This window comes from Tetranychus urticae, chromosome 2, assembly GCF_039701765.1.
Source record: "Tetranychus urticae isolate SD_2017Ah chromosome 2, NJAU_TeUrti_SD_1.0, whole genome shotgun sequence".
NCBI classification, from domain to species: domain Eukaryota; kingdom Metazoa; phylum Arthropoda; class Arachnida; order Trombidiformes; family Tetranychidae; genus Tetranychus; species Tetranychus urticae.
Window position 1 is genome coordinate 14823244 of NC_142959.1, and position 10011 is coordinate 14833254.

Consider the following 10011-nt stretch of genomic DNA (forward strand, 5'->3'; position numbering starts at 1 on the left):
ACAAAACTCCCAGTGATTGTGTATTTACAATAATGAGTGAATGCAACTGCAAAAAATGTACAAAAATAACAACCCAAAAAACATAATGGCTTGTAATAATGAAGCTAATTAGATTTAGGTGACGATATTTAATTGCTTTGATACTGACTAACTTTCCTTGTTTAATCATAATGTATGCATTTTCATCCAATTAACAATTCAACTATTAAGATGTGACAATAGACAAATGATAATTGTACTTGAATGAATTTGGGTTAATATTTTTCATGAGCAAACCTTTTCCTCTCTATAAACACATTGATTTTAGCTGTAATAATTATATTTTCATGATTGATGTTTATTGTTAACCTTAATAATTGTGAACATAACTATGGATATAAACGATTTATTATTATAAATGAACAGTCGGAGCAAAATGAAGGTAAAAATGCAAACCCAAGCCCAGCAAAGGAAAGTGTAAGTTGAGATTGTTCAATGTGCCAATTGGCTGATTATTTTGCTTGCAATCTCATATTATAATATTAATAAGATTGTAAATTGGATTGAGTTGTAATTGGAATCTTGAAAAGCTTGGATTTGGCTAAATTTGATTTACACCATCAAACCTGGTAATAACTAGAGTGAATGTGGAAGCAAGTTGTCAAACAAAAAGAGTGATTTAACCAAATCAAATTGTAATCCTGAATTCAGTGAAACAAAATGAATTGATTTGGTGAAGCTAAACATGATGAGCAATTGAACCGTTGATTATTACCATCCATCAACTAATTTATCAACTGTAAACACACCTATGGCAGTGTCACTTAACCAGCCATGTACAGATTAGTTGATGACTTTTGAACCCCAAAAAAACATTATTAACAAGACATGAACTGTCATGTGTTGATCATGACCGCAGTATAAGACACTTTTAAATTAATGATAATCAAACATTGTAAAAGTTTAATAAACGTTTAAACACTGAAAAGTCAGTTTACTTACCATCATGATCATAGTGACTCCAAACTTCCATAAACTGAGCTGAGGTCAAATTTTTCAACTCTTTCGTTTTATTGTCACGAAATTGGCTCATAAAGTTGCGTGATTGTTTGCTTACATTGCTGTTATTGTTGGTTGTTGTATTAGATTGATTAACTGTTGAATTGGTTTGATTTGGGGTTGCTGTTGTAGTTGAAGTAGCCATTGTTTTTGGTTCAACTGCTTTGGTTGCTTTGCTTTGAAACTGTTGCAAATTGAGCGCTTGGTTTTCAACAAATTGATTAACAAACAAAATTGAATGGAAAATGGTTCAAGTTTGATTAATAAATTGTAGACAATGTTTCAAATTTCAATCAAGAATAGTTAATGATAAATTGATTTAGATTCAAAGTTTAATCATGAAAAGTTGCTTTCAAACTGGCAAGTTTATTGTGAAAACTGGGATTCAAGTTGCAACTCAGTTCGAGATTTTGCGCAAAATGTTTGTTCACAGAATCGACCTTTTTTGCTCTCGATTTACGTACAATTTTCATTCAATTTTCATTCAATCTTGTTCACATTAAAGTTTGCTTTGGGTTTAATTTGAATTCCATTTGATTTCAATTTAAATCACATTTGATTCGAGCTCTCAAGTTTTCAAGTTGTTTTTGTTATCTTAACCAGAAATAGCCATCAAATTTTTAGTTAAAGTACCATTTTTGGCGCAAAATCGTGAAATTAAACATTGAATACGCAGTTCTCGAGGGCTAAACTCAATTCGTTTTGGGTTGTAAATGTTTAGAAAGGGTTTAATTGAGTGTGATTTGGCTTTTTTGTGTGTTATTTGTTTTCCTATTTACTTTACTTTCCATTACTTGGAAGAGGCCATTGAAGCCTCTATTTCACACACTGGACAACATCATCACCTTGATAGTTGACAAATTAAATTGTTTTAATCAATCATCCTAAAAGCTTTTCAACTTCTTTTGCTTTCCTTTTTCTTCTTTCACATCTCAATAATTATCGTAAAAATTCCCAGGTTAAATACGATAATACATTTAACTGTATTTACCCATTTACCAATGATATATACATTCAAGTCTTTTCCTTAGGAGTCCTTATAAATAAAGTAAAAGTTGAATTAATTAAGTTGATTAGTCCTGAGTGACTCAAGGAATGATACTTATCATTATTAATCTTGAATACGCTTCTCTTGGAGTTGAAATGGCAGGATTTATTGACTCCAAATGAGTATCTTAATAGAATAAGACAAAATTCAAACTTTATTTTCTTCGCTACTCTGGAATAGCTCTGGAATCTTTTGGTCAATGTTAATTGATCGTTATTTCAATTTTGAACTTGTATTTGGTGATATAATTAATAAAAATGAAAACAGTTTCAACTAGCAAAACTCGAGACTCTTATTTTGTTTGAATTTCAACAACTGAACGCCATCTATTGTATTGTAATATAAATCCAAGTTCATCATTTGAACATATAAAAGACAATCATAGCGGACCATATTTTTTTCTGTTCTTGTTTCCGTTGAAGGTCAACTTGATTCGCACTCACGATTCGACGTTGAGCAATGAAAACGCAATTGTTACACGTGTATGAAGCGAATCTTTTGTGGCGCATAAAGGACGACAAGTGGTTGGTTTTTCAAGTGACTGTCGATTCCCCATGCATTTGTAGAGAAGTAAAAACTAGAATAAAATAATTCAAGGGGAATGTTAATATTAGAATAGAATAGAATAGAACTTTAGAGTATCCCGAGTTTGTAGACTTTATTGAGCTATATTTATAATAATAATAAATATGATTTAACTGCAAGTATAAAAAATTTGCACCTGAAAAGTTAACACAGTTTAAAAACAATCAGTGTGAATTGACAAGAAATGAACTGGAAGATAATAAACTTTAAACTATTAATAATAAAGTAATATAATAACTACTAATAATAAACTTTTCACTCTTTGACTGCAAACTCTTCTGGTTGAGTTGAACAATTGACTAAACCAGTGTGTCCCTCTATGGATGCCAATTGACTGTACTTTTTTGGGTTCGCTTAAAGCAAACAGATTTAAGCAAATCTCTTTGCGGCAAATATTCAAAAGGCAAATCAATGAGATCACCTAGTACAGTAAGTACCAGATAATGCCAGTAACTTGAAATAGCTTATTTACACAGCAAGTGCTATTAATTGAGTGAAACATTAATTGGCCGAAAAACTTACAAGCATTAGGGGCAATATTAAGAATGAACGCTCGGATTGAGATCTCGAGTTGAGATCTCCGAGATCTCATATTGAGGCTCCGAGATCTCATATTGAGAACCCGAGATCTCAGATTGAGAACCCGAGGTCTCCTATTGAGATCTCAGTAAACTAACTCCTTAAAGGATTAAAGAAAAGCTGAAAGTAAGATTAAAGAATGACCTGGACAATGAGTCCTCGCTGTGTTCAAGCAAAGAGTCCTCGTTGTGGTCATGCAAAGTATAAGTATAAAAAGAAAATTGTAAACCTAAGAACCTTAAGACTAATAAAAGTACGTTTGTACCGAGACCTTCTCTATCTACTTATTTTACTAACAGGTTATGGGCCCAGCTCGCTCAAGTTTAAGTGATTGATTTAAGTAGTGTTCCTCTTGTTTATTGTATCCAACACCATTGTATTTTGTGTATTGAAAGCTTCTTTTGAATTGTTAAATTTGAGATCTCAATTTTTGGAAACATCATGGAAAAGGAAAACCACCGTGTTGCTATGTTAACTTCAACGTCTTTTCAGCGATGGAAATATGAAATCTCTGCAATTTTGGAGTCAAAAGACCTTTTGGAAATTGTTTTGGGTAAAGAGAGTAAACCAGTCGAAGGTACAGACCAGAAGTCTTGGAAGATGAGAGATGCAAGTGCTCGGTCTTTGATATCAGTGACTCTTGACGAAGAGCATCATGCTCTTATTAGACCTTGTGCAACAGCGGCACATATGTGGAAAGAGCTGCTAAATCATCGAGAGCATACTAGTGTAACGAATGAATTCACAAGTACACAAGCATTTCACAACCTAAAGTTCAAACCTGGTATGTCTGTCAGTGCGTATCTTAGTGAGCTCTCACGTGTTAGAAAGCAACTGAAGGACTTTGACCAAGAGCCATCTGAAGCTATGATAATGGCTAAAGTCTTGGATGACTTACCAAAGAGGTTTGATGTGTTCAGGAGACAATGGAAATTGGCAGCTATTGGAGGTCTCAAATTGAGATTAGAGGATCTGCAATCTCAACTTATGGCAACAGAACAAGAATTTGGTTCGGATTCGCAATCGGAAGTGACACCTCATGGAGAGGCTTTGGTAATAAAAAATAAAAAGCCTGGTAGACCAAAGAAACGCGTCGTAAAGTGTTGGCATTGTGGAAAAGATCATTACAAAAGAGACTGTCCTGACTTGAAGAGAAATCAAGATAACTTAAGTGGTCTCATGTTGAGATATCAATGTGAAAACTATGATAGTTCGAATAGTGATTGGATATTGGATTCTGGAGCATCATATCACTTTTGCCGTGATCTGAAATTGTTTTCAGAATATGAGACTTTGGATAAACCTGAAAAGTTCGAAATTGGTGATGGTAAATTTATCCAAGCTATAGGTATTGGTAAAGTGGCAGTTGACATCTTTAATGGCTCTGAGTGGAAACCGAATTACTTAATGGAAGTAAGACATGTCCCGAATTTGGCAGTGCCTCATATTATTTCTATGGGAAAATTGACTTCACGGAGTTTGGAGGTGATCGCAAAATCCAACAACACTCTTGAAGTGAGATCTCAAGCTGGTGAAGTAATATTGGTCGGTGTGAAGAACAACAGCAACAATATGTACAAGTTGAAAATGAGATCTCGAGATGAGATCTCAAAGTGTATGATCAATAAGAAAATAACGAATACTCTCATGGATTGGCATCAAAGACTCGGGCATGTCGGTGTTGACAAGGTTATTTTAATGAGCGAAATCGGTATGATACCGAATTTGGAAAACCTGAAAGAGCAGAAGTCACAGTTCTTTTGCCATGGATGTGCGCTTGGAAAACAAACAAAATTACCAAGTGGGATCTCAAAAGTTAGAGCAACTTTACCTGGTACACACATTCACACAGATTTGATGGGACCAATGGAAGTTCCGTCTTTAAGTGGAGCCCATTATGTGGCTGTGTTTAAGTGTGAGCTGAGTTCATATCGGAAATTGTATTACCTCAAGCACAAGAATGAAATATCGAGTGTCTTGCCTATAGTTATTGGTGAAATTAAAATGGAGACTGGTAACTCGATAAAAGTGATTCGTAGTGACAATGGACGGGAATATAAAAACAAAGAAGTTGCAGATTTGCTATTTAACAACCACATTATGCAGGAATTTAGTGCACCATACGCTCATGAACAAAATGGACGGGTTGAGAGGGATAATCGTTCTCTTGCTGATCTGGCTCGATCTATGTTGTACTCTAAAGGACTCCCGAAGAAACTTTGGGCTGAAGCTTTAAACACTGCAGCATTCTTTATGAATAGAGTACCTCGAAAGGAGATCTCAAATCGAACTCCCTTTGAGTTGTGGTTTGGTTCCAAGCCTGAAATTGACCACGTTAAACCGTTTGGCACGATGGCATATGCTCTGATTCCTAAAGAGCGACGGAAAAAGTGGGATCCGAAGAGTAAACCTGGAATTCTTGTTGGCTATACCAGTACTTCAAAGAACTATCGGATATACTTTGAGAGCTCAGGCAAAGTGGAAATTGTGCGACATGTCAAATTCAATGAGTCTCAATGTGAGATCTCACCTTTGAAAGATAGTGCTGATAGTTCTGAAGAATTTGTGAATGTTACTGATTTGTTTGGTAACTTGGACCTGGAAATTCAAGAAGGACCCCAATCGCCGGAGCAAGATATGTCTGATGAATTGCCGACTATTCCAAATGAACAAGAAGAAGAGTCTGATGAGGAAACTATTATTGTTTCGCAAAGTGAAGACGAAGGAGAATCTCAGATGGAGATTCCGAGATCTCAGAGTGAGACTCCGAGATCTCAGAGTGAGACTCCGAGATCTCAGATTGAGACTCCGAGATCTCAGATTTCGATTCCGAGATCTCAGATTGAGAACTCAAGATCTCAGTTTGAGATCTCAAATGATGGTTACGATTTGAGGAAACTTCCGAAGCGAAACTATCTCTACATAATGAGAGAGGAGCCATCGACAGTGGAAGAAGCAATGGCAAGTGATGACAAACGACACTGGCACGAGGCCATGGAAAGTGAGATCTCTTCTCTTAAGAAGAACAAAACATGGACACTAGTTGATCTCCCGAATGGAAGAAAAGCAATTAAATGTCGCTGGATTTTTAAAATTAAAGAGAATCCGGATGGAAGCATAGAGAGATATAAGGCCAGATTGGTGGCCAAAGGCTTTGCACAAAAAGCTGGTGAAGACTACAATGATACCTTCGCTCCGGTTGTAAGGTATGAGTCAATTAGGATGGTTCTGGCATTGAGCAGTTACTACAAGATGAAGATATCTCAGTTTGATGTCAAAACAGCTTTCTTGTATGGAGATCTCAATGAAGAGCTGTATATGGAGCAACCACCAGGTTTTGAAGAAGAAAGTGGTAAAGTCTGTCGTCTACACAAAGGCCTATACGGATTGAAACAAGCGCCACGACAGTGGAACCTAAAGTTCTCAATGTTTCTACAAAGATTTGGATTCGGTAAGCTGATGTCTGATCAGGGTATCTATATTTCACACAGCAATAATGCAGTATCGATCCTGGTATTATATGTGGATGATGGACTTCTCTTTAGCAACAGCGTTGAGTATGCGGACAAGGTACTCAAATTTTTGGGATCTCACTTTGAGATGAAAATTGGAAACGCGGAATGCTTCTTGGGAATGAAGATTCATAAGGATTCAAAGACAGGAGCTCTCACTCTGAGCTCTCAACGCTACATAGAAAGAATTTTGAGTCGATTCAAAATGACAGATTGTAAGCCAGCTTGTACGCCATTCGACGTTAATCAAAAATTGGAAGTAATGGCCGATGACGCGAAAGTTATTGCTCCCTACCAAGAAGCAGTGGGAGCTTTGATGTTCCTAGCAATAACAACTAGACCAGACATCATGTTTGCTGTCTCTAGATGTGCAAGATTTTGTGGTAATTTTTCTGATTCTCACTGGAAGTCTGTCAAACGAATCATGAGATTTTTGAAAGGAACATCTCAATATGGGATCTCATATGGAGGCACTGATAAGTTGGAACTGAGTGCTTACTGTGACTCGGACTATGCATCCGATACATTAAGTCGCCGATCAACGACTGGATATGTTGTCCTACTGAACAATGGACCGATTGCCTGGGCCTCAAGATGTCAAAGAACAGTAGCACAGAGCACCACAGAGGCCGAGTATATGGCGATGGCTGACTGTACAAAGGAAATACTTTGGTGTCGGCAATTGATCAAGGAGCTAGGATCTAAACAATTATGCTCAACAAAGATGTTTTGTGACAATCAAGGAGCGATAAAGTTGGTTGAAAATCCAGTATACCATCAAAGAACTAAGCACATTGATGTTCGCTACCATTTCATTCGAGAAGCGAATGAGCAGGATCATATTTCTATTGAATATGTCTCAACTAAAGAACAGGCAGCTGATTTTCTCACAAAACCATTATGCTCTGAAGCCTTTCAAAGATGCGCTAAAACTATTGGTATAGTTAATCCTCGCGAGTGGGAGTATTAAGAATGAACGCTCGGATTGAGATCTCGAGTTGAGATCTCCGAGATCTCATATTGAGGCTCCGAGATCTCATATTGAGAACCCGAGATCTCAGATTGAGAACCCGAGGTCTCCTATTGAGATCTCAGTAAACTAACTCCTTAAAGGATTAAAGAAAAGCTGAAAGTAAGATTAAAGAATGACCTGGACAATGAGTCCTCGCTGTGTTCAAGCAAAGAGTCCTCGTTGTGGTCATGCAAAGTATAAGTATAAAAAGAAAATTGTAAACCTAAGAACCTTAAGACTAATAAAAGTACGTTTGTACCGAGACCTTCTCTATCTACTTATTTTACTAACAGGCAAGATTATTAGTTATTTGAAATTCACTGCATTATCCAATCTATACATCTATACATACAATATATAAAGTCAAACTATGAAATTTTTGCGGGAAGATTGTGGCCAAATTAAACGTGTTCTAAAGAAAATTTTCTCATAGGATGAAAGCCATGATTAAACTACAATCGCAAAAAATAGTTCGAACTTTCTCGGAATTTAGGGTTACTGAGAAATTAGTGTTCAAACAGGGTAGGGGAAAAAATTCAGAATCCGTATCTTTCACTATTGACATTGAAGGAAAAACTTTTTGGTTATTCAGGTTGATGGTTTATTGTTGGATTAGAAGGATAAGTAAAACTGTCTTTCGAGTAAAGAGTTAAGTGAAAAATATGGTACTTTAACTGTACAAAAAGATTTCATTTTGTTCAGCTGTATAACCAGATTTTATTTTATTTTTACGTTTTTCTCATTGACGCTGGTTTTTCATTAAGAATTTGAGTGTACAAATATGGACTGAATTTATTGTACTCAGTGGGACTGGCTTTTCTCCACCACATCCATCACTTCATCAACCACTTTTTTGCCGTTTTTACCGCATTGGACAATACGGTGAAAAATAGCCAGTCCCGTATTCAGTGAAAAAATTACGATCAGTCATGATCTAGGTTTCACTTGTTTTTATAAACACCTTCAATCAACATGGATAGTTATTTGATATTTTTTGAATTAACTTAACCAACATTAATTAATGAACCAATCTGTTTTGCCGAGTGTTGAATTAGTTTGATATTAGTTTAACTTGGATTAAGAGTCAGACCATTTGCAGCTTTCATTGTCGACAATTGAGTTTTAAAAGTCGATTGTGCAAAATTTCATCAAAGAAATGCTCAACAGTGCAATTTTGATGGTGTTTTTATATTCAAATTTTGTATCATCGACAGACGTAGAAGATTCAACAGAGTTCCAAGAAAAAATTTATAAGGGTAAAGATGTTACCCGAAAAGGTGCATACCCTTACTTTTGTTCCATCCAAATACCAAATGACTATGATGTGCGTCCTTATGCACACTACTGTGGTGGAGTATTGGTGGAAAGAAATGTCATGCTAACAGCAGCTCATTGTCTTATCAAGTAAGCTTTAAATAATTATCCAAATTTAGCTTGAAAACACTAATCATCACATAATACTAATGTATTTTTTAGTGCCTCACTTGCCTCACCCAACTATCGACATTCACGGTTGATCGGCAAGAACGATCCCATTTTCAAAGTTAAAAATTATGTGATACATCCAGATTTTTTAAAACAACGACCATACAGTATGCATGACATCGCTGTTGTACTATTGGACAGACCTGATACTCGACCTAATGCTAGGCTTCAACTGGCCTCCAGACGTCTTCCTGTGGATACAAAGGTTAAGATAATAGGTTTTGGGATCACTGAAAACACGTACCTATCAGAAGTACTGAAAGAAGCAACTGTAATCATAAAAGATGACAAAAAGTGCCTGGATGAAAAGACAGGATTTGAGTATGCTCCAATTTATAATTTCTGTACTCAGAATAGCGAGGGTGCAGGTGGATGTTATCGTGACGCAGGTGATCCTGCAATTTGGGAAGATTCACGTTCTAATATAAGTTATCTTTATGGTGTGTTGAGTAGCGAACAGACACCCTGTAGAAAGTTCCACACTGATGTCTTTGTTAATATTTTTGCTCATTTCGAGTTCATTAATGATGTTTTTATACAATTTTCTCGTGATCAATCTGGATACCCTAACCCATTCAATTACTGCATGAACGATCGGTTAATGAACTCCCAAATATAGCATCCTGCCATCCATTGGCCTCAGAAGAGCTTTTAAATGTCGTAAATTATATCGTCTGATCTGAAAAGAACAGCTTACTGAGAAAAGATTGCTAATACAGATAACATAGTGCAATGTTGCACAAAAAATGAGA

At 36.1% G+C, this 10011-nt stretch overlaps 1 protein-coding gene across 1 annotated transcript in view; it reads right to left on the reverse strand.

The window, feature by feature from the left end:
- Positions 1 to 1388, reverse strand: part of LOC107369423 (calbindin-32) — a 32280-nt gene extending 30892 nt beyond the window's left edge. The window contains exon 1 of the mRNA XM_015937370.3: positions 982 to 1388. Within this exon, the coding sequence (XP_015792856.1) occupies positions 982 to 1183 (202 nt within the window). The 5' untranslated portion in view covers positions 1184 to 1388. The remainder of the gene's footprint in view (positions 1 to 981) is intronic.
- Between the last annotated feature and the right edge of the window lie 8623 nt (positions 1389 to 10011).